Consider the following 26,255-nt stretch of genomic DNA (forward strand, 5'->3'; position numbering starts at 1 on the left):
TGCTAACGGCGGACGCATCTCTCCAGGGTTGGGGAGCGCATGTCCTCCATTACACGGTGCAGGGACTATGGACAACACAACAGCAGAAGATGCATATCAACCTGTTAGAGCTGATGGCAATCTTCATGTCACTTAAAGCGTTCAAGTTGCACCTGTGCAACAAGGTCGTGTTGATCCGGACGGTCAACATGACTGCCATGTATTACATCCAGAAACAGGGAGGCACACACTCCCCGCAGCTCTCTCACTTAGCCCAGAGCATGTGGAAGTGGGCCATTCAGAGGAACATCTTCCTCATGGCGGAGCATCTCCCGGGCGTAGACAACCAAATGGCGCACCTGCTCAGCAGGCACAGTCACCAAATGCACAAGTGGGAAATCCACCCCTCGGTACTCCAGCCATACTTCCAGCAGTGGGGTCATCCAGAGATCGACCTCTTTGCCACAAAAGAGAACGCAAAATGCCAAAGCTTCGCCGCCAGGTTCCCACACCCGCAGTCTCAGGGCAATGCGATATGGATGAACTGGTCAGGCAGATTTGCGTACGCTTTTCCCCCAGCCCCACTCATACCGCTGGTGGCGTGCAAACTGCAGCAGCACTCCATGACGCTCAGCCTGGTTGCTCCAACGTGGGCACGGCAGGCTTGGTACACCACGTTCCTGGAACTTTCAGTGGTGCCTCACCAACGGCTGCGCCTGATTCCCAGCCTCCTCACTCAGAGCCATAGAGACATTCAGCACCCAGATCCGCAACAGTTGAGCCTAGCGATTTGGCTCCTGAGGTCATAGTTTGGCTACCTCAACTTGCCCCCTGAGTGTATGAACATCATCAAAGATGCAAGGCGACCTACAACTAGGGCATGCTATGCAGCCAAATGGAAACAATTTGTCATATACTGTTCCAACAATGACATTAATCCGCTAGATGCGTCCACGCAGAACATCATATGTTACCTGCTGCATCTGTACCAATGCAATCTAGCGTATAGTTCCATCAGGATACATTTGGCTGCTATGGCCGCTTATCTTCAGAACAGGCAGCACCTTTCACTTTTCAGAGTGCCTGCCATCAAAGCCTTTTTGGAGGGCCTTAAAAGAGTGATCCCTCCCAGACACCCTCCTTCGCCTGTCTGGAATCTAAATATCGTTCTCACCAGGCTCATGGGGCCACCCTTTGAGCCTCTCCATTCTTGTGAGATACAGTTTCTTACATGGAAAGTAGCTTTTCTAATAGCCATCACATCGCTACGAAGAGTCAGTGAGCTTCAAGCCCTGACAATTCAAGAGCCCTACCTACAAATTCATGCTAATAGGGTAGTGCTGCGCAGCAACCCCAAGTTCATGCCAAAGGTCATCTCATTTAATGCATAAAAACAGGATATATTTCCAATTTCTTTAATTTAATTTATCAGTTCGAAGTTACAAAAAACCTAAAATTGGTCAAAAAGGGAAAGAAATGTGGCATTTTAAAAACCTTCATAAACTGTTTTCTTTTTGTTTTAAAATGTTCTGTTGCTAAGGTTAAGTTAATGTAACTATGTAGGCTGCAGCAATGTTAGAAAGACAATGGAACACTGCGCCTTTAAGGGCATCCTGCCTACAGTGCCCCATATTTCCCTGTAGGTGGCATTTGATGTATTGCAATTAGGTGATGGCAGCGACGAGGGATCTTGGGTCACCACGGTCTTATGGCTGCACCCCTTTATCCACAGTCAGCTGCAGGCATTCATGGAGCAAATTCCTGCAGGCAGAACAAATTATTCACTGTGCCTTTGACCCCAAAAGGTCTTCCTGGTTTCGATTTGTAGAACTTAAGGAAACATACAAGAGGAGTATATTTATTTTGTAAATGCTTCTACTCCTAAGTTATATATTAAAAGTCACTTTTTATCAATCGGGTGGTTAGATGACTTGCAATTTTAGTGACCAAGTCAGTTAAAAGTATGTCAAGTGGAACATTGTTTTCTTTTAACAAAGCTGTACTTGTATTTCAGAGACAAATGTATCAGGATAAGCAGTAATGAGGGTGGGGTAGGATGGACCAAGGGAGAAATGTACAATGAAATGTTAGGTCAGGAGAAGTGAGCAGATAATTTGGCGATCACATGTCTTTATATCTACAGCACTTTTGAAACGTGAAATAGGTGGTGGCACTTTCTTATTCTTACTATCGCCCTTATTTTACTCACTGTTATTTGTTGCATTCTTTCTCAGGAGCAAATTGTGGACCTCTTTAAAGACTTCAACCCACTACATGTCAAGAAATGTCAAAGCGGAATGAAATGGTGACTGTTCCAACACGTAACTAAAATACTGCCAAAGAGAAACTCACTCAAACATTAGATCACCAGTAGTAAGCAAGAACTTCAGAAGCCATTGACAGGCTGATGTTAAGGATTAATAGTAGGTTAAATGAACATTTCAGGAGAAGGTTGTGCTCTACATGAATTGTGGTCTTATTGATATTGCCAGTGTGACACAAATGTCTTAACTACAATATTGTGTCGTTATCTTATGATGAAATCTTGTATAACTATAAATACAATTGTATGCTGTGAAAGCTGCCCAATCTAGTAAGGACCCTGCAGGGCTCCACAACAAAGATGCAATGTCTACATAACTGGTTTGCTTTGCCCTTCATCTGCCAGTCCCTGATATGGCTATTCTCTTAATCTCACTGAAAGGGAAGTCCTCTACAAGATCCCTTAAATTACCACATCTCAGTGTGTCATCATGTTCAGTGTCTGCCAGCAGTCATGCCTAGGGCTTTCTTATTAACAAATGACCTGTCATATCACCACTGACTTTGAAACATTCTAAGCTATGTTTCACTCTCTAATTTTCTTTTGTGATCTTTGAGGCACCCTGTACACCTTGCTCTGCAAACTTCCATTCTACACAATGTAGAACCACTAGATCCTTCTGGTACCTGCAGAGTCGGCTTACGTTCTGGCAGCCTTTAGACATCTGGTCACCAGTCCCCCAATTATGGGAGTTTCCTATTTTTACAGTTTCCCATCACTAGCCTACTTCCAACCCCAACAACATAACAGATTTTCAATTTTTTTATGCGGCCTTATCCCAGCACTACTTACCTCAAATGGCTACGTGGCCTGCATCGTTTTTTTAGTAGGTTTGCTTTTTCTCATGTCTCTTCTTGTGTGTTCCTACTGGTTTTCAATAAGGGAAATCTGCCTTTTTCTTGATTATATGATAGTCTTAACTTTATGCACCCTTACAGCTGTCAGTGACCAATCCTGGTAGTGTAATTGATTAGGCTTGTGTAGACTCATCATATGATACTAAGATAGTATGTTGCAGTAATGCTGTTACCAGGATTGTTTGTCAGTGCCCAGTGGAGATAAGTGTTCTGACTTGTGGAGGTACAGCTTCACTAGCATCAACAGAAAATGAAAGATGTTTTAAAATATCTGCTTATTATGTGCTGAGAGCCATCTGTTCATTTGGCCTGCTCACCGTTACATGCTTTTAGTTTACCTTTCTGTTACCGATAGGTTCCATTAATGATGTAGAAGGATCTTTGTGAGACATATCTCACTCCTGCAAAAATCTGAATGCTTTTTGGCAAATAGAAACTACAATAATGTTATAAGCAGTGACTAGGCCTCCATAGTGCCCAAACAATGTAACACTTACAGGAAACTAGTAGGAATGCTTTGCACTGTTAGTAGTATGACCGAAGTTACAAAGCTTCCCCGAAAGAAAATGACGTGGCTTGTACAAACCAGCTTACCCAACAACAATATAGTTTAAATATTGTAAAAGACCACAGCTAATTAGTTAAAAAAATAAACATTTATGAAAAATGGGTAATGTTAAAAATTAATTATAGTGCATCAATATTAAAAATTATAGAAGAATTGAGAGGTGGAAAATGGGTGATTTGAATTCAATTTAACTAGTCAAGTTGAACCACACTGTGCTGGCCTGTCCAAGCTGTGTCAATTCAACAAGACTTGTCTTGATGCATTTTTGAAAGCTGGAACTCTAATTGTCTCCTAGAATGAAAAGTCCTGCTTGTAGGAAGCTGGCTCTGTATACACTATGCCAAGGTAAGGTATAGTGTGCACGGAGTCCAGGGGATCTGCAGAGATATAGCAGAGGCTAAATTAGATCATAAATAACAGCTCTCTTTGTGGTAGTGTGTTCGAGTAGTTAGGCTTATCAGAAGAGTGTGTTAAGCATTTTTTGTATTCACTCAATCAAGGACTGATTACACACACTCAGAGACAGAATCCAGACCAATTGGGTAAGTATAAAAAAAGTATACTTATGTTTTATTTCTAGAACCAAGCAGCATTTGGCACAGGTAAGTAAAATATACTTTCAAATGCAAAACTTTACGAGGAAATGCAGTTGTCGTTGAAATTGCAATCGTTGCAGCTTTCTATTTGCTTTTAAAACAGTTTAAAATACATAGAAATCACTTTTGATTACTTTTTCACTACTGTTGGATTACATCGACTACTCGGGTGATATGCCTAGATATCACACCGGGGATCCTACAATGCAAAGGTAAGTAAGACGCGTTTATGTTTAAAGCACAGATACTTTTCTTTCAAATAAAAACAGTTCAACACTAGGTGCCACATGTACGCACCTTTTTTAAGGTCGCAACCAGCTCGGTTCTCAGAATCGGGCTGTTTGTGACGGGAAAAAAGGCTTTTCCAAAGTACCAAACTGTATTTTACGATTTGGTAGCCTATTACCTAACCACAAAATGGGTTAGCGATTCGCTATTAGGAAGGGGCTTGTTTAGGGCATCCCTTCCTAATACCGAATCGCAGCAGTATGTAGGAATGTTTTGTGACCGGAATGCAGTCGCAAACATTTGCATGTTACCACCTAGTTCAAGTAGGTGGTAACTCATTCGTAAATGGGAAAGGGTCCCGAAGGGACCACTTCCCCTTTGGGAATGGTAGCGGAAGTGTTTTTTGCAGTGGTTCCAAGGATCACTTCCTGCTATTAAAAAATGAAAAAGGTTTCTTTTTTTTTTCTTAACGCAACCCGTTTTTCTGTAAGGAAAACATGCTGCATTTAAAAAAAAAATGCTTTATTTAAAAGCAATCACGGACATGGTGGTCTGCTGACCCCAGCAGACCACCATCCCCGTGATTTTAACGATTCCTAATGGGTCGCAAATAGCGATCTACCTCATTGATATTCATGAGGTAGGTCTAGTTGTGAGCCACTTGGAATCACAAATAAAACTCAAGAGTTTCATACATTTGAAATAGTAATTTTCTAATTGTGATTTGCAGGAAATTGCAATCAGGAACCTTCTATTTCAAACTTTCATACATGTGGCCCTTAGACATTTTTAGTTACAAAACTCGTAATATTGGTTCCTATGGGAAAAGATGGTTATCTGTTTGCAAGTAAGTAAACGACCTGCAAGAATAGTTATGGTGGTTAGAAGCAAGGTGCCCCTAGGTTCAGTTAGTCACTAAAATTGCACCACTAGCGGCACTGTGGCGGTCGGGTGCAGAGTGCAGGGGCCCATTGTTAGCCAATGAGGCAAAGGAGCATTTCAGTTGGGGGTTGCTCACGGGCAGGCCACTCGGTCTTGGGAGCCAAGCTCCTAGGGTTAAGGTCAGGGCATAGGACGTCCCAGGTTTACACCATCTCCACACCACCAGCGACGCTGGGCTAGCCCAGTGCAGGGTGCTTATGAGGGGTCGGGGGCCCAATGCAATCCTATTGGAGGTTGCTGGTTTTGGATTTTGACTGCACGCTTGGTACAGGAAGTCTCCGGGAGGAACCGGCAGCTGGACAGGTAAGTTGGAGGGCTCGGGATGTAGGTTCTCGTCAGGTCCACTGGGTGCATTGGTGCCTTTTGAGGTTGGATTTCACCTTACTGGACCATTTGTGGTTGGAGGGGTGGGTCTCTGAGAAGAAGCCGCAGGCGAGGTCAGGGAGTCCTGCAGGCGTCAACCAACGGTGGACTCAGACTGCAGTGCTGGGGGGCCTCGCTGGTACAAGTGGGCAACTTAGACTCTGGCCGAAGGCAAGGGGTGCAGTGGTGGTTCCAAGTGCCTAGTTTCTTTATCCGCAGCAGGCTCTGAGTCTTTTTTTTTTAGTTTCTGTGGAACAGAGCTGCTGTTTGCAGGAGATTTGCTCTTTGTGGAAGGCAGTCAGTCTTCCCAGGGGCTCAGGAGGTCACTGGCTGCAGGACAAGTCGACTTTTGGAGCAAGATCTCTAAAACTGTAGACGGGCCGGTAGAGTTGGGGTCAAGTCAGTTCTTCTGTGCAACTTCTTCGGTCCTTCATAGGTTGGAGGAATCTAGGGAGGCATGGTTCAGGGTCTCCCTAAATATTACATTTAGAAGGGTCACAGAGGTTTGCATGTTGGTACCAATAGGTACCTTCCTTGGGGTGAGTACACCTCCTATTATGGCACCCTCCAGTGAGAAGGGGGCATGCGCCTCTGTCTAATTAACTATGTCCCCTCAACTTCAAGATGGAGGGGACTGAGATGTGTGCTTATCCAGTATTGAGGTATCGTTCATAGATGTACATGCTTAGATCATTCCTCGCCATCAAGATGGGAGTCCCACAGTAAAAAAATCAAGCAGTAGTTAACAAATATCATAGGCTATAATGGCCCTAATCCACGTTTTAGCCTATCTATGTCCTTTAAAAAAAAGGAACAAATGTGGAATACAACCAATCAGCTCCTAGCACCCTCTAGAAATCTCCCAGTAGAGGCATTTTCCCTCAGTTTTTCACTGCACGTCATGTGTGAAGGGAGTCTCCCTGAATTCAAACTTTATGGAATTTATTCTTGGAAATCTGACTTGACCAGCATGTCTGATTAAAAAAAACAGGCCTTTTCTTCTAATGTAAGACCTATGGCAGGAAAAGAGTTCATGTGGATGATCCACATAAGGACTATATGTATTGCCTCCACCACACCCATGAGGTAAGACCGTGCTAAATGTGTTGCACTTTCTCTTCAAAGACACTGCGGGATAGAGGGGGAGGCTGCTTTTGTGGCTCCAGTCCACAAAGCAACAGAAGACATCTGATGAGGACTGTGATGGTTCATCCAGACCACACAAGAGAGCCAGGTCACGAGAGGGCATGAAACAGCTCAAACTCTCCCAGGAGAGTAAGAGCTCTAAAAAGAAGAAACATTGAATGTCTCCTCAGAGCCTACATCATCTATACCTGCCACTCCTCTGAGCAAGGAAAAAGCACGTCCTCAAGTCTCTTCCACAGATCCTTTGAGGCACAGAGACAAAAAAAACATTGTCCACGACCTTATCAACGACTCCACGATCGAAGACAAGTACCACTTTCTCATCGTTGGAACCATCGACAGCAGGAACGACGATGACAGGAGCCATCTCCAGGTTCTTTACCGTCAACAAGAGTTTCTCTATCTAAAAGCCTATGGGTGTTGAGCCTTCTGACACTGCCAAGGTTATCGGTGATGGCAGCATCGTCGATGTCAATCCCATCGATGTCCATCCCGTCGGTGAAGACCCCCATCAACGGCGAATCTACCTACGACAACACAGTCAACAGAAATGCCTGTGTCGGTGGGCATGGTACAGTCCACGGCAGTCGACGATGGTGAATATTTCTAGAGTGACAACAACCTTTCTGCATCTGGATGTATCTCCATTCAGCAGGATTTCCCCTTTGCCCTCTGTTGGACGTATGAGACTCTGATGATGATAGAATGTAGGGCGTGGCTCAAAGCCCATCTGAATTGCATGTTAAATGCCAAGAGGAGGAGGATGATTTAAAAGATGAGGAGCAATATTATCAGCCGTTTCTAGCTCCACCGCACCATTACCAACCTTATGGCTATCCTCCTGGGACTCGTCCTAGCGAGATGTCAAACTTGCCACTATAGGCAGAGCTTTCCACCTCAGGATGACCAAATAGAACCACTTAGACAGGCCCAGAGGACACCAGTTTTACCGCCACCAGTGACATCTGTAATAACTACGCGCCCTCCGATACCTGCGCCTGATCCGTAAAATCCTTTGTTCTCAGAGAAGGAGAGATCCCTATCAACAGCAATACAAGCAAATCTACCAGCCTCCTACCTCCCATCAGTCTCGTATGTCTGGTTTCTCTCTTCAAAGGGGTCGCAAAAGAACACCTATCAAGGGACGAGATGCTGGAAGAAAGTAATGATCTAGACCAGGTACCAGTCTCACCCCCCTCCCCCTTCAGTGGGTGCGAAGATCTCCAATTGTTTGCGACAATGGACCAATAGGTATTAGATTTGATCGCCTTTGGTCATGCCCTGGAGTTTACAAAACAACCTACCACTACAACCAAAGAGCCCATTCCCATCGTTGTCACTTATTGCTCATGGAGGCAAACATCATGCTCTCAAAAGGAGCAATCAAGGAAGGTCCAACTTTACAAAGGGGCTAGGGTTTTTGCTCCTTTTTTTTCTTGATCAAGAAGAAATCTGGGCAGTATAGACCAATACTGAATCTCAGGAAGCTCTACAAGTTCCTAAGAAAGCAAACATTCAGGATGGTAACCTAGGTTGAGATCCTGTGTCGCCTGAATAGAGGAGACTTCATGACTTCCTTCGATCTGGAAGACTCATATTTCCACATCCCCATCCTTCGAAAACATTAACAATTCCTCAGGTTTATGATAGCTGGTACCCACTACCAGTGCAAGGTCCTCCCTTTCGGCCTCAAATCAGCACCAAGAATATTTACCAAAAGCCTCTCTCCAGTAGCCGCAGCTCTACGTTCCTAAGGTCACAATGTACTCCCCCACTTGGACGACTGGCTGCTGAACAGCAAGTCAAGCTTCGAGAACCACAAACGCTTGTCTTCAACTGTTCAACACGCTAGGACTGACAGTGAATTTCTAAAAGTAATTGTTAGTTTCCAGCCAATTCATACCATTTCAGGGAACCAGACTATTTGCAGTTCAATGCAAAGGCCTTTCTATCGAACAAACGCCAGATAGGCCTACAGCAGTTGGCTGTAGTAAGTCTTAAAGGTCCATTGCCAACATTTGTTAAGTTAGCATGAGCTTCGCTGCCATGAGGCTGCTTTTGCACACAACACTGCAGGCATATATTTCATAAGGCTGTTTGTGCACCTTTCACATGAGAACTGTCTACTTTGCAAGTTCTTTGCTGTGCTCTGAGGTTTAGTCTGCACACGATGTTAAAGGTTAAACAACAATGCCCCTTGTTGTTCTGTTCTGTTCTGATCAGTCACTCGCACCTAGACCCATCATGCTACACACAGCTGCACTCCAGGAAATTGTGTACTTTAATATTGCAACCACAGCCTGTTTTTGACATGCTTGCAGACACCTTTCTGTCAAGAAGAGCTGTGCTTGTCCTGCGATGTAAACATTGCATCTAGGCCTTGAGGTATGGGGTTTGCTGCCAACAAAGCCCAGAGGTCTTCCTTTTTATAATAAACTATCTCTTGTCACGGGGAGGATGGTCAGGTCATTTAGTCCTTTTCCACGGTTTTATAATATGCTATCCCCGTTTGTATTTTATGGTATTGTAACAATGCCCACTATATTGTGTTTATGCGTTTTGCTGCTAGTATTGGCTCTTGTACTGCACCATAGAGCACGTTAGTTGAAATAAACATTTTAAACTATACAGCGTCTCTGATTACTCGCATTGTGGACAGGTATGAGTGAGTAAGCAAAAGAGTTGTTGCGTGTTTATCTAGGTTCCTGGTCGATACTGTGACCTTATGCCCCTATTCGGCTATAAATCCATTTATTCCCTATATTGGCATAACCGTTCAAGTGCGATTTTCAGAAAAGTCATCTCTGGCCTCACACGAACAGAGCCACATTCCAGCATAGCTCTCTGCCACTTCCTTTGCGACCAATTAGTGCAATGACAGAGCAGGAGTCACTATCTGATATTCCTAGATTAACACTCCGAGTTCTTCAACAAGATAAAAACTCAGCAAATCTGGAAATCCCCGCTTGCTGTGTTTTGATTAGTAATGGAACTCTAATGAGCAACTGATAACTATCACTTCCTAGTGACATCTTTAATTGACGTCTTATGTCCAGCAAACTTGCGTCAAACCCGGCACCTGTCAGGTATAAATATTACCAACGTTGCCTTAAGCAATAGCTCGTTGCTCGTTGCCTGTTGTTAGCTGTCTGCAAGACCCCGTGTTGGTGAAGCTAGCACCCTGTCGCTGCAGACTGCTGTCCCCTTGGTGGTGAAGCTACTGATACCATTATCGCTGCTAAAGCGCGAACGATGGTGCAGTACGCTTAGGAGCTGAACAGCCGTCCCTCTGCGAAGACATCCAGCAGATTCCAGCTGCCGCGGACGCTGTCCCCCGCCTCCTCCTCCTCGACGCGCCGAGAAGAGAGCCGCTGCCTTTCTCCTGCAGAGAAATCCAGCTCCAGCGTTTCCGGTCTACCCTTGCGGGTAACTGGGATATCGAGTGCCCCCTGAAGGAAATACCAGACTTCCATCATTCTATTCAAAGGTATGGTGTTGACTAAACCCTTAGATGAGAATTCTTGAAGCAAACCTTGGCAAAACCAACTTAACTTAAAGCTACTTACTTACTCCCCTTCCACGTGTTAGGCTTAGGTCAGGCACACTGGGGTAGGCATAGTTAGAAGCACCAGTTGAGTATTTTAGCCTAATGTATATATGACTGTATATGTTTTATTACTTTTAAACCATTGTATGGCTAAGAAACCATATCAATGCTTTTACAGTTCTATTTCGCAATCCTTATCTTACTGTACGTACTTTTTATAATAACAAGTCTTGCAATTGTGGCAATACATTTCTCTTGTACGAGAAGAAAGACTGTTCAATAAATGTTAACCCTTTATTGACAAACTCCCGTCTCTCTATTCTCTACATCTCGTGAAAGTAAACTGCACTAAACTGACTGAGTGAAATACATGTCTATTGTTTCACACGACCCTAGAGATTGACTCTTGATCTGAGGAGCAAAGTTGTTATGTTGCACGGTTGTTGGAAAGCTGAATCCCTTCTTGTCTGTGCCAGGGAAGCTGATCACTTCCCATGCAGAGAAGAAAGTTTCCAGTGACCTCTGAGCTAGTTGGTAACACACCCAATTAAGTTTAGCATAGTCAGTGGAGGCCTGGAATATCCGCAGTTCCACGTCGATACTACTGTTTATGTTATTCCAATGCGCAGGGCCTAGTGGGAAACTAGGAACTACACTACATGGCGTCTGGAGTGGGTGAAAGGTTAAAATCCGCCCGACCTTAGTAGGAAGAGATTCCTATGTAAAGCTCCGGTTTATTCAACGTTGAAGGATACAGTGTTCCAAAATATTGTGCACCTAATCTTTGTCTCCTTGGAGACCTACTCTGCAAACCTTGCATTTTTACAATGCCAGAAAATAACGGAACCACTGGGGCCGCAGTAAATGCAACTCAGCAGGATTCCGACGATATGGTACCGGGTGCAATAATCATCCGGGCACATTTAAGAAGATCTATAACTTTAAAACTTATAGAGAACGGACTGACACCTCAAGGTGGTACAGTAATTTTCGTGATAGAGGCTCACGAGTATCGGCAGACAGAGGTATTCTATTCATGGATAAACTTTCCAGCGGTAAACGCTATAACAAAAGATTTTCACTATTACAAAATAGAGAAACCTCCGGAAGAGTACGCTCCTTTCGAGGAGATTGAAATTCCACTTAAATTTCAAGAGCACTTGCTCTGGTTTAATGGCGCCCTAAAACACAATGATCACATAACTAGGCTCGGTCCTCTAGGTAGACCAGGAGCCACGTGGCCGGTTCTAGCCAGCTACACACCACATCCTGACATTGTAAAAATGTCTAAGGAAGAGCTGTTAGTACAGCTCAAAACACTAATTAAAATACATAGGCAATTAGTCCAATATGTAATGCGGACTGCAACAGTCCAACCAGCTGTTAATACACCACAGCTGACCCCTCATCAGGGGAACACAAATAAAATTACACCACAGAACATACAGTCATGTCTTGGTAAAACACCCGTAAAACGGGAACAAATTCCTTTCTGGTTAGCACAGAAAATCACTCAAATAGAGGCAGTATTTCCTGATACTACCCCTATAGAGAAACACAGAATCTTGACCATCTGCCTTCCTATGGGAATCGCACCACACGTAGAGGACTGCGACACTAGGGGTACAGTCTTTGCTTCCATTTACACAAAAACACACGGTGTTCCGTCTATGGCGGTAATACCAGAAGTGCTAAAACAGATTCAAAATGAATACGGTCCAGAGCCCGCTTTAAATCTAGGTATGAAATTACTGAAAGACTTCAAGCAGGTCTCGGCTATATTATTAGCCAACATTAAAGGAGAAGCAGCATCTGTGGCGATCCGCCAGAAGTTGAAGGAAACAGATATAAAAGATCCTGTTGAGCTTGCAAAAATCATAGAAAAGTGCTATGAAGAATTAGGTAGAGACAGCTTGGGTGGGAAACCGGTAAAACCCCAACTGGTCGAAAATCCAGAAAAATTATTTATTAAAAATAATTTAAACACTCCTAAAAAGAGCTGGGATGGAAATAAACAATCCACTCCCTAGGAAAAAGTTTTCCAGTCCAGAGGAAGGTCTCCTCGACGGAGGGAAAGAACTCCGACTCGAGAACGCCAGTCTCCCCAGAGGGAGCCCTCTGAGAAAAGATATAACCTTAGAAATAGGGATAATCTGAAAAAACCTGATAGATATCAAAGTATTGATACACGTCCCTCTCGATCTCTTCCACAGAATTCGGAAAGAAGAGGACGGTCAGACCCAGGAGAGCACACCAAGTCCAAAGACAAGGAACCTGCTCAAAATAAGAAATCTCAATTTCAGAAAAAGAAGGTAGCCAGTATTAGAGTAATCAACCATGCCGAGAATACTGAGGACACAGTTGAAAAACGGGGAGTGGGCATTGACAATGTTGGACAGTGCAGCAGAAATCAGTATAGCGCGCAAGATCTTGATGAGTCATCTGGAGACAGTGGGCACGAATGAATACATTCAAGTTGAAACTGCCGACGCCAGACTTAGCGAGCCCCATAAAATATACGAAATAACATTGCGTATAGAGGGTGATAAGACTAGGAAAATTAAGAGTCTATTTTGGGATAAGCTCTCAAAAGGCTATGATATTCTGTTAGCTGAAAAAGATTGGCCCCCAGAGTTTGTCAGGGAGTGCCCTCGTGGCGAAGAAGTGATTATGCCTGCCTTCTCGAATCACATTCCGATTCACAAAAAATATACATATGCAAGGAAATGGGCAGTGGCCCAGGCACCTGCATTATATAAAAATCATGTAGGATGGGATGAGGATTCACCTCCTCACAAAATCCAATTGAAAAGTGAACCAACTGCCCAACGGCAGTATCCCATAAAGCAAGAAGCTAAAAAACAAGTCAGGGAGATCTTAGATCAACTTGAGTACCAGGGGGTGATTGAAACATGCACCTCTCAAATGAACAATCCTTTGTTTCCTGTCTCCAAGCCAGACAATTCATATCGTCTAGTTTTGGACTACAGACATCTTAATACATGTTGCAAAACTTTTGCAGTACAAAACTCGCATAGTGCAGCCCTAATGAATAATATAGTTAGGAAAAAATATAAAATGACATTAGACATATCTAATGGCTTCTTTTGACAAAACATTGCACCAGAAAGCAGATATTTGACCGCTTTCTCTGCATTTGGGTCACAGAAAAAATTCTGTCGACTCCCACTGGGGTTCAAGAACAGCCCAGGACTATTCTCAGCTAGAGTAACAGAGTTACTACAAATCTATGATGATGAGGCATTATCTTACGTAGATGATATTTATCTCACAGACGACGACTTGGATACTCATTTGAAAAGAGTGAACACCATTATACTTGGGTTCGCAGCAGAGGGTTACAAATTCAACTTTAAAAAGTCTCGAATTGCCCATCTGACAGTACTGTTTTTAGGGTACGAATTATCAAGTGAAGGGAAAAGCCTAGCGGACAACTTCTTAGAGAAGTGCGCTGTACTCCAAGCTCCAAAAACGCTGAAGAATTTACAATCCATTCTAGGTTTTCTGAATTTCGGAAGAACTTACATTCTAAATTACGCAGAGAGGCTTAAACCTCTCTACGAACTAATTAAACCTGATTTTAAACAAATCAATTGGACTCAAAAACACACAGAAATTTTGAGATCACTGCAAACAGACATGTTAGCAAAAACAAAATTAGATACACGTGACAACACGATCGATCTTGTAATCCGAGTCATCCCAGGAAGATGCGGATTCACGTACCTGACCTCTAATGAGGGAGAAAAGGTACCTATTTCAATTAAATCTCACTTGTACACACAAGCAGAAAAAACATTCAGTCACACAGAAAGAACTGTGAACGCAGTGCAAATCGCATTAGCAAATGAACGAGAACTAGCACACGGCAAACAGATTAATATCCTTACAGCGGAAACCGCCTTCGAAGCGCTATTCAGCCCAGTAAACCTGCCTACAGTGTCACTAGATCCGAAATGGATACAGTGTATAGATTCTCTAGGAGCGGAAGATGTGAAATACTATTTCGCCCCGCAATTCGAAGAACTGAATGATTTAGAATATGAAGAAGAATATCCTCTGCCAATCGAAATTCTGCCTCTCCCACAATACGCCTGTATAATCTATACAGATAGTTTTATACAGCATTTTAATGTAGAGAGCAAATCCTACAATGCAGCATGTGCGATTATTAAAGGTCGTTGGCTGTGCGGTAAATTCAGACCGAAAGTAACAAAAACTGAATCTGTAAGAAACTGTTCGGTTCAGAGAACTGAAATCAGATCTTTAAAGATGGCGCTCGAAAATGCAGAACGTGAATTCCCGACACTTATCGTGTGCGATTCTCATTTTTGCGTCAACTCTTACAACTATAAACTGCAGAGTTGGATCGAAAACGACTACAAAGATGACACAGGTGCCACAATAAAGCATAAAATGCTATGGAAACAGGTAGCTCTTTTACACAAAGAACTACAAAAGACTCACGTGATTTCGACGTGATGGCGTTCACGTTGCAGGGAATTCATTGGCTAATACAGCCACAGCGGAAGCGACTAACCCGGCTTCCGTAGCCACAAAAAAGCGTACAGATAAATACATAGACGGGGAAACCATGCTGGCAGTAAAAACGACCGTAAAAGGCGACTGTGCAGCACTGCCCGTAAACTATCCACTCAATTATGCATACGTAATCGATGCAAACTCCGTTCCTTTTGCTCGAATCCCTGGAGTGGGGGACAGAGTAATTCCAAACAGGAGCAGGAGGGGCTTCCTCTTACTGGAAGCACACATGGGGTTGGGTCTGAGACACCAAACAATCAAAGCCTCTCTGAAAGAATTACAATCAGAGTACTGGTGGCCAGGAATGAGCATAGATATTCAATGTTTTGCTCAAAATTGTGAAAACTGCAACAGAGATCGCAGTAATGAACAGGCCAGTGTAGTTTCAGGATCCCTGCTAGACAGCATAAGGCGGTCTATCTGCGCAATCAAAGAAGAGAAGCGCGTCCCAGTGTACACCATTAAGACTAAAAGCACTTAAATAATGAGGCCCCCAGCGCTCGGCTGACGCTAGAACGGTTATAAAAGATTTGCAAGTCTTTATCGGCACATACGCAATTACCACGTTCCATTCTGACCAGGGTCCTGCTTTCAGCTCTCGAGCCTATAAGGAGGCCATGGCCAGCATGGGAATTGGGTTGCGGTATTCTTGTCCGTCGCACCCCGAAGGGAATAGTGTGGTAGAAAGAAAAAACCGGGACATAAAGCAATCTATAACAGCGAAGGTATTAGGTTCAGGCGCTGGGTGGGTCAAACATTTAATAAGTGTCCAGACTAGTCTTAATAACATGCCAAGAAATTCTCTAAAAGGTTTCAGCCCATACAAACTATTGTTCGGAATTAGAATGCGTATTCAGGACCTCGATAGTCAGATGTCAGTGGTACAAGAAGAAACAACGCACTTTGATATAAAGGATCGTTTGGCTGTTTTACAGGAACTGAACGAAACAAGAAAATCCTTAAGCAACATAAAGTTAAAGCAACAGCCAAATACCACTGACGAGGCACCACCAGCAACAGCCCCAGCAAGGCCTGTCTGGATTCCAAAGATTGGGGATCTAGTCAGAGAAAAGATCGCGGTTAAGAAGGAATTTGGGCCTTCTTACAGAAAAGCAGAACCTGTCTTGGCAGTCACCGGAACAAGATCAGTTGTACTACCGCCCCTTGCTGGTAAAAAGGAGAACAGTCGTGTCCATCGACCTGGTAAAACCACAAGCATGTGGCATATAATCAACAGTAGGCCCAGTGGACTCCCAAGAAACAACAGAATACCCAAACTTGCAACAATCCAAGAGGTTCAAACTGAAAGACTCATCACATTCGACCAGCCTGCAGTGCACAATGAAGGACTATGCAATAATGCCATGGAACTCGTGCCTCTTGAAACACAGATTGAAACAGTTCGTCAAGAAACAAGTCCAGTCTACAATGATGTGGCATCAGAAAGTGCTACCGAGAGACAGATTGAAAGAACAATCCCATCAATTGACAGAATTGCCTCTGGTTATTTCATCAACTACGACAACTTCTCTGAAGATCAATACGACCCCGAAGTGATGCCAGAAACAAAAAAGTATTCTAAAGAAAATACAACAGGACTCCTTCAACAAATCAAAGAATTATATCTGGATTCACCGTTGATTGAGCATTGGATTATTTCAGGGGTATTCATACTCCTACTATGCCTAATTTTAGTTTTAATTTTAGGAAAGTTTATTACAATTGAATGGACACAGCAAGTCAGAACATCAACCTAGTCCTGAAACCACACAGATCATCCCACGTGAAGAAAAGAGAACTGTCAACAGTAAATGTCACAGCAATTCTAATACCTGGTGGGGTAGTATGGGAGAAAACAGACTATGAGATCTATGGTCCGGTCGAAATCCTGAAGTATCCTCATCAACTGAAGGTTTCCTTAAGTGACTTTGTGACACCTAGTACATTCTCTGATGATTGGGACTTTAACAGTATTAATGACATGATGTCTGATTTAGTAATGTCAGCTAGATTCACAGATCATGATTATTTACAAGGTTCATCTAGTTATGAGCAGTTATTCTGTTACACCCACTATGGGGATCACTACTTGCATAAATCTGCACAGCCTAGAAACGTTTTTATGTATAATCAATGGGAACATTGTTCTACACCACCTAAAAGCAGTTCTAAAGCATTTTTTGAGAAATTCAAATACTTCTCAGGGTTTAACACCAGTGATGCAGAAACGTTTTATTACAAACTGTTAGATAAAACAGGAATGAAAACAATGCTGACAAATTCTAAATTGATATATTCAGAAGCATTTTATGACAAAATGATGACATTTGGTTTTGATTATTGGAAAAATAATATTGAAACGAAAACAATTTGGGGTACAAAAGATTGGCAGGTGCAAGGCATTGAAGCACTATTTAGAACCTGCATGATACCAGAACAAATGTTGTTTTTAAATGACACAATACACCAAACATCTTGTCTTGGCCTAGCTAAGATCAAAGACCTTAAAACACCGTCTATACCAAAGCCAATACCTGAAAATACAACAACAGATATTGAGTTGGACGTATCACAAATTTTACATTTTAACAGAACACATCCTGATTGGAAAAAGTGGTTAATCTGGCCTACTGACACAAACAGCTGTCAAGATAGATTCCTGAATAAAACACAGGGGTTAAAAATGACCAGATTAGACTCGAGATACTCCCAGAGACAACATCCAGGGATAATAACAACATACAGTGTAGGGAAGCTCTGCCTTGAATGGCTAACAACATCCACACTGGCTGAAATTAAGCAACACTTGTCTTTACTAAAAGATGGTGCTGATTTGCGCGATTTCATTCTTGGACCACGCAAACAGCGTCAAAAGCGTTTCATAGCGACCAGTATCTATGCTGCTTACAACGAGGCTTGGAAAGTCAAACAAATTGAAACTGCTGAGAAAATACGAGAAATTGATCGTATTAATTTGGAGAAATCACTTTCTGTAGTAGACAATGGGTTAATGACTCTGTCTTCCAGAATATATTCGTTGGACAATATTGTATCCTCTGCCTTTGATGTGATAGACAGAGACTTGCTAATGTTACAACATGGCCAGTCGCAATTACGTTCTATTATAGAATTAGGCTGGACGCTGCAAAATCTTCGTTCAGGCTATGTGCCTTGGTGTTTAATCAACACAACGTCATTATTTTCCAGTTTTAACCTTACCGATAAACAGATCAGTTTGGCACAGAAAGGAGCAGACTATACAATCCTGAGCATCGAAAAACTCGAGAGATTACCATTGACAATGTCAGAGAGTCCTGTCATTGAATGGGTAATACACGGAATTATCACAATTCCGATAACAACTTTCCGATTAAAAAAATGCCTTGAGTACATACCTGCTGGCCAGTATGAACAATTGGGTAAAGGATATGTAAAATCAGAATGGAAATTACCATACACTCATTCTTGCTATAGTGACAGCGACAAAAATGTATTTCTTAGCGGTGAAAACTGTAAACATTCACTAAGCGGTATACTTTTGTGTCAGGGTATTAATTTACACGGAGCATGTGATGGAAATTCTAACAACTTTTCATGCCACCAGCTAGTCACACCTACAACTCAGATAGAGCCCTTCTTTATGCAACTTTCAAACGGGAGTTACATTCTTAGAACGGATCACAGATGTTGTGGCCTTGTGCCAGGGAAAAGTTATCTAGTGAAAGTAACGTCCATGGTCAAATGCTGTATGCAAGCATTGTTTCCGAGTGGGCCTGCAGACACAGTGACTCCCATCTGGCCTCGTCTGAATCTCTATTCAATACGAATTGATACTTTAAGCAAAATGAAATCTGTACTTTTACAGACAACAGTCATCAAAAGAGACGTATGATCGTCTAGTTGCAAGGACAGCTACTGAAGTTCATGACCTTTTATCAACAAATTGCCCCGTGCATTTCGTAGAAATGTTGAGCCAACTCCTTAACATGTCTAGTGCCACAAGCATCCCAGGCATATTTAAGACAGTCTTTACGGGACTTCTTACACCCTTCCAGGCAATTTTGGGAATCGTTCCTAATTTTGTACACTCTGTTTTTGGCGGCATACCATTATTTTTGGGACTCGTCGCAGGGATTTTATTTTTGACCCTCCTGCTTCGTTATGGCAAGCCGAAACTCAGACATAGCTCCCATGGGAATGGAAGAGACAATCCTAGCAATGCGCTACCGGGACAGGATAACTAAGGTCCTTGGATTGGCCAGGCTGAGAGATCTAAACATGACCTGGTTCCTTTCATTCAGACCTATATGGCAGAACTGTATCTTACCGGTACTAAGATGTATGCTATGCGGCGATGAATGCGTGTTGGACATCTGTCTTTCACTTCCATCAGCTGTACCAATGGACGTCGATACTTTGCTCAGTCCAATAACGGCTCACGCATTGTGTTGTCCCCAGCGGCTACCAATCCTGATGACAGCATTCGTTGAGACTCCTGTACTACGACTAGGTGGTAACAGTGGAGCAAGTGACAAAAGCAACATCACCCAGGTACGACCTTCTGTGAGCATTGCTGCTCCTGACTACGATGACAGCAATCATTCTCAAACCTGCCAAGTTACAGCGCTATCTAATTTGGTTGAACTGTCACCTGATTTTGTAGACCAATTCTTTGAGAGCCTGTCTGATACGATGTTCTCACCCGTACAGAAACAATAACTTTGGAGAAGCTTTCCGACTCACAGCGTTCCCATGAACTCTGAATTCGGCCTTCAGTTTTGATCAACAAAAACTGCAAAAAGCTTTGGAACCCCGTTCAAGCATTAATTCTTTTGAATTGAACATTTTTAATATTCACCCTTTTTTTGGCACGAACAATTCTTTGCTTAACGTAGAAACTATTCTTAGAGAACAGAAGCTTCAAAACTTCTATTTTTAAACACATCTAGAGACATAACAACATTACATCAGCCTCTAGCACATGTTATTGCAATGCATTTATGTGTGATGATTTATCTCGCCCTTCTTCTGTCAGAGATACTTCATGTGTAATTCCTTTGCATAATCGTTCATTATTTTCATATGCAATAATTTTTTGAATGATTCTATGCTTCAAAAAACGTACAGTACCTAAATTTCATGTATTACAGATACGCCTATTTCGAATGCATATATGTATTTTGGGGTGGGCAATGTTACACATGCATCCTATTGCTCTAGTTTTAGTAATTTGATGGACATGAATACGTGGAGTGGGTGTTGCGTGTTTATCTAGGTTCCTGATCGATACTGTGACCTTATGCCCCTATTCGGCTATAAATCCATTTATTCCCTATATTGGCATAACCGTTCAAGTGCGATTTTCAGAAAAGTCATCTCTGGCCTCACACGAACAGAGCCACATTCCAGCATAGCTCTCTGCCACTTCCTTTGCGACCAATTAGTGCAATGACAGAGCAGGAGTCACTATCTGATATTCCTAGATTAACACTCCGAGTTCTTCAACAAGATAAAAACTCAGCAAACCTGGAAATCCCCGCTTGCTCTGTTTTGATTAGTAATGGAACTCTAATGAGCAACTGATAACTATCACTTCCTAGTGACATCTTTAATTGACGTCTTATGTCCAGCAAACTTGCGTCAAACCCGGCACCTGTCAGGTATAAATATTACCAACGTTGCCTTAAGCAATAGCTCGTTGCTCGTTGCCTGTTGTTAGCAAGACCCCGTGTTGGTGAAGCTAGCACCCTGTCGCTGCAGACTGCTGTCCCCTTGGTGGTGAAGCTACTGATACCATTATCGCTGCTAAAGCGCGAACGATGGTGCAGTACGCTTAGGAGCTGAACAGCCGTCCCTCTGCGAAGACATCCAGCAGATTCCAGCTGCCGCGGACGCTGTCCCCCGCCTCGACGCGCTGAGAAGAGAGCCGCTGCCTTTCTCCTGCAGAGAAATCCAGCTCCAGCGTTTCCGGTCTACCCTTGCGGGTAACTGGGATATCGAGTGCCCCCTGAAGGAAATACCAGACTTCCATCATTCTATTCAGAGGTATGGTGTTGACTAAACCCTCAGATGAGAATTCTTGAAGCAAACCTTGGCAAAACCAACGTAACTTAAAGCTACTTACTTACTCCCCTTCCACGTGTTAGGCTTAGGTCAGGCACACATTGCGGTAGGCATAGTTGGAAGCACCAGTTGAGTATTTTAGCCTAATGTATATATGACTGTATATATGTTTTATTACTTTTAAACCATTGTATGGCTAAGAAACCATATCAATGCTTTTACAGTTCTATTTCGCAATCCTTATCTTACTGTACGTACTTTTTATAATAACAAGTCTTGCAATTGTGGCAATACATTTCTCTTGTACGAGAAGAAAGACTGTTCAATAAATGTTAACCCTTTATTGACAAACGCCCGTCTCTATTCTCTACATCTCGTGAAAGTAAACTGCACTAAACTGACTGAGTGAAATACATGTCTATTGTTTCACACGACCCTAGAGATTGACTCTTGATCTGAGGAGCAAAGTTGTCATGTTGCACGGTTGTTGGAAAGCTGAATCCCTTCTTGTCTGTGCCAGGGAAGCTGATCACTTCCCATGCAGAGAAGAAAGTTTCCAGTGACCTCTGAGCTAGTTGGTAACACACCCAATTAAGTTTAGCATAGTCAGTGGAGGCCTGGAATATCCGCAGTTCCACGTCGATACTACTGTTTATGTTATTCCAATGCGCAGGGCCTAGTGGGAAACTAGGAACTACACTACAGAGTGTCTGGCTCCCGCAATTCCCAAGATAGAGTGACGTGTTCTGGGTTGTCTAATCATTGGTAGCTCCACTGTAGACGGAGAACGAATGAGACACTATAGCTAGCCGGTTTGGGATTTTGAGTATGGGTGTGGTAGGCTGGTACACCACCTATTCACTGAGGTCCTGCTTTCCTGTGCATAGTTCTGTATGTGACCAGAATCCCTACAACATGGCGCCCCCAACGTTTAGTCTGGTTCTTATCTGCGAGACGCTTGAGTAGTGCTTGTCCACAAGACCCTCACTTCTCCCTGCGGAGGCGGCTGTGACTGGACAATCTCCTATATTGACGTTTTTATAGGTTCTTTCAAGATTGAAGTTATATAAAAAAAATGTTACTCTCTTACATGCCCTTGTTGTGCTGCCTGTTATTAAGTTGTACTTCCTACTTTCGTAATGAGACATAACATTACCGTACACAATCGTGCCCAGCTCAGATTTCTTAAAAAATTATGGAGTCCCTGATGCAGGGGTGTCTTTGATTTTTGTAGTAGAAGCGGATCTTGTGGAACCGTTTTAAGTCTTTTACTCTTGGGTTACCTTTCCGGTGGTGGAAGTGGACGACGTGTTTCATGAATACAGCGCTGCGGCTGTTCTGGTAGCATATCATCCCTTTCGGACCCTAGAGTTCCGCTAACAGCTTGGCAACACCGTATTTGGATTTATGGCGCCCTTCCTCACACATTTACGCGGGTCCGTTTAGGTACTTTATCAATCGAAGCGGCCACATGGCAGGTGTTAGCTGGGTGTGCACCCCACCCGCGTGGGTTGACAACAGCTACTCTCTAAGAGCTTCGGGTGTTGCATACATCTTTAATTGTGTACACAGAGCTTTCATACAGTTCGTGTTGCGTGTTTTCCAGTTGGCTCCACCTGGAGTTGTACCACATCATACGAGGGCTGGTGGAGTGACTATCAGTCCTGTTATGGTTAATTCGGTAATGGGCAAACTTCTGACAAATATGGATAAACTACCTTATTGGCTTGCGGAGAAATTTGGACAGCTCAAAGCTGTTTTTTCTAACGCCTCTCCTGTAGAAAAACACCAAATTTTAACTATTAGTTTGCCTAAGGATTTGATTACCGAGTTAGCTGATTGTAACACCTTGGGAAAGCTGTTTATTCTAAGTGTTTCGGCACACCATCAATGACTGTCCTGCCCTCCATGATAAAGCGTGTTCAAGATGAACATAGCTCTGAAGCAGCTGTGGAACTGGGGATGCGTCTGGTGGGAGTGTTCGACGTGGTGGCTGATTTGATCCTTGTCAATGTCAAGGGTGATGCTGTGAGCTTTCAAGTCGCTAACGGCTTGCCGGCAGTCCCTGAGATGGACAAACCACACGAATTGCCAATAATTATTGCTAAAGCTTATAAAACCATTGGCCGCAATAGTTTGGGGAACAAACCTTTTACTCAATCGCAAACACAGCCTTAGGTGCCATCTGACACAGATGGACGCCCAGTCTTTTCTAAAAAGAACTGGAGAAACAAAAAGAAAGGTCGACAACAACAACAACAAAAACAGGGGTTGCGTGCTAGTTCCCCAGCACATGAATCTTCTGAGCATACTTATGACGTGCGCGAAAATTAAGACTCCTGATAGATTTCAGGTCCTTGATCAGCGTTCTCCTAGTTCTTTACAGGACACATCCGGCTCTAAATCCTTTGGTGAGGTCATAGATGTTCCAGTGCCTTCTAAAAAGGATATTGCAGCAAATCCCTTGCTTCCTCCTCTTCCTCCTTCTCCACCACTTCCTTCACCCTCTTCTCCTCCACCACCACTTTCACCACATGATTCACAGCAGAGGGGTCTCCACAGTCTCCTACTAATGATCAAGGAGGAGGAGACGATTCATATCCACAGCCCACAGATCCCTGAGATAATTATGATGTTGATCCCCAGGCAATACTAGCCCATATCTCTACCTGTCCAGACCATCACCCCCAGATGATGCTTCATCACTCCAAAGACCTTAACACTAGGTCAGTAGTCTGTTATCAGGTTCTTCCTTACAACAGCTCTATTGAGGATGATTTGAAACCTTGTCTAATACACATAGAACATAGCAATACCTGCCTATACCTAAAGGTATACTTAGACATGCACACGCATAATTACACCTAGGGTCAACAAAAATATAATCCTGCATCCTTGGACCCTATTTATATCAAGGGTCAGCTTTCTCCAGACTCATTAGTTGTATCTAATGCTTGTAAAAGAGCGTATACAGTATTGGGGTATATTTCATAGATTCACATGCCTGAATCATTCCCCGTCGCCGAGGCGGGAGTCCCACGGTAAATAAAATAGCAGTGCCAAAGGTAAATAACGAAAAGGCCAGAGGCCTAAAGCTTAGTAGCTTATCTACATCATTATGCTAAAAGGACCAAACTGTTGGTTCAACCAATCAGCCATCAGCACCCTCTAGAACCCTCTCTGCAGAGCCAGTTCTTTTCAGATTTTCATTGCACGTCGTGCGGAAGGGAGTCTCCCTGAGTGCCAGCTCAGTTTTTTCTTCAAGTTGTCTGATAAGAAAGCCTTGTTCAAGCCCTGCAGAACCTTTGACAAGAAAAGAGTCCATGTTGATGATCAACATAAGGACTGTATCTACTGCCTCTACCCCAAACATGAGGCAAAAGATTATAAAATCTGCCGCACCTTCCCTTCTAAGACTCTTAGGGATAGGGAGGCAAGAGTCCTGTTGTGACTTAAATTCTCCTCAGCTGAAGAGTATGACAGAGCCTCAACGTCCAGCAAGAGAGCAAGATCTCAGGACAGTTCTTCTAGTGAGGGAAGAAAACATCTAAAATCCTCCCACTCTACTCCTGGCCCTTCTCCGAGGTCTCCTCCTATGTCCTCTGGGCCTTCAAAGTCTCCACAGACTTCTGCTCTCAACGACTCTCTCAAACAATCTTCATAAACAGTAAATAAAAGCCTTTCAAAATCTCTGGCTTACACTCCATCGTCGACAGTTTATGTCACCTCTTCTGCTCCTTCGTCGATGAAGACTATCTCTTCTTCGTCAATCACATCTCCTATCCTGTCAACGAGGATTACTGTGGCTTCCAAGAAAACCGTTGTCGAAGACTCGTCGACGGAAAAGCATACGTTGATGAAAGCTCCGTTGACGAAGCCTGCGTCGTCGACAAGGGACGTACTGTCGACGAGGAAACCGGTACCTTCTACGTCGTCAACTGTCATCGACGAAGAGCTCTATTCTGTCGCCGAACATCCCATCGACGTTGAGCCCGTCGACGATTAATCCGTCGACCATGACCCCGTCGATGACTATTCCGTCGACAAAGATTCCTTCGACGCGGAGCACGCCGACGGAGATCCTGTCGACAACCATACCATTTGCGATGCTATTACCTGCCACAACTAGGCTTTAGTTGCAGCTCCAACCTACTCGACTCCTATACCAACTAGGCGTTTTCAACTTAAGATATATCAAAGACATGACCATTGTACCATTTTGCCTCTTACTCAATCTCGTCTTTTAGAGACATATGCGCAAGAAGAGGATGTGGATTCCGAAGATGAGGATGAAGAGGGACCATTTGGGATAGCTCATCATCCTTCCGAGCTCCATTTAAAGTGTCAAGACTAAGAGGAAGATTACAGTTAGCATTATTATCAGGAGGACATTGTGGTTCCACACCATAAGATGTACCATAGGCATCAGTCTGACACCAGCCATCTACCTCCTAATCTGATCCAGGATTTATAGGCAATGCTCGCCAATTATAGACAACGATTTCCACCACAGCAGGTGATCCCACCACCTCCTCCTGTGGCAGTTCCAGATCCTCTACCTCCACCTGAGGCTCCAATACCGATGCCTCAGAGTACTGAACCTTCAGATTAACATCAACCTTCGCAACCTCCTCAAGATCCAGACACATCCTTTGAAGAGGAAGCTGAAGAAGGAGAATTACACGAGAATCCTCATGTGGATCCATGGGATTCATATATTATTCCTATCCCTTCGCCACCGATTCCCAAGCCATCTGATTCGCCACCAGAAGATATAGGGGGCTTTCACATTCTCATGCAGAGGGCTGCTGCCAGATTTCAACTTCCTGTTACCGTGGAAACCACAGAATGTTTCCTTCATGATTTTAAAGAATCTAGGTAGGTCACCAGGGCCATTCCTATAATTGATTACATATGGAATGAAGGTGTCAAAATCATTAAGAACCCTGCATCCGTGCCTGCGGTACTTCCACAGATAGATAAGATGGGCTCTAATAGCCCATCTTGTCTCATCGGTCATCCTAAACCAGATTCATTATTCTCCCAGGCTGCCCAGCAAAGGTCTTAAGAATCCAGCAAC

The 26,255-nt window shown here is 43.4% G+C and overlaps 1 protein-coding gene across 1 annotated transcript in view; it reads left to right on the forward strand.

Moving 5' to 3' along the window:
• TDRD10 (tudor domain containing 10) overlaps window positions 1–26,255 on the forward strand; it is a 615,000-nt gene that overhangs the window by 143,965 nt on the left and 444,780 nt on the right. The window contains exon 5 of the mRNA XM_086947598.1: window positions 2,214–2,284. Coding sequence (XP_086803724.1) covers window positions 2,214–2,284 — 71 coding nt within the window. The remainder of the gene's footprint in view (window positions 1–2,213; window positions 2,285–26,255) is intronic.

This window comes from Lissotriton vulgaris, chromosome 12, assembly GCF_964263255.1.
Source record: "Lissotriton vulgaris chromosome 12, aLisVul1.2, whole genome shotgun sequence".
Taxonomy (NCBI): Eukaryota; Metazoa; Chordata; class Amphibia; order Caudata; family Salamandridae; genus Lissotriton; species Lissotriton vulgaris.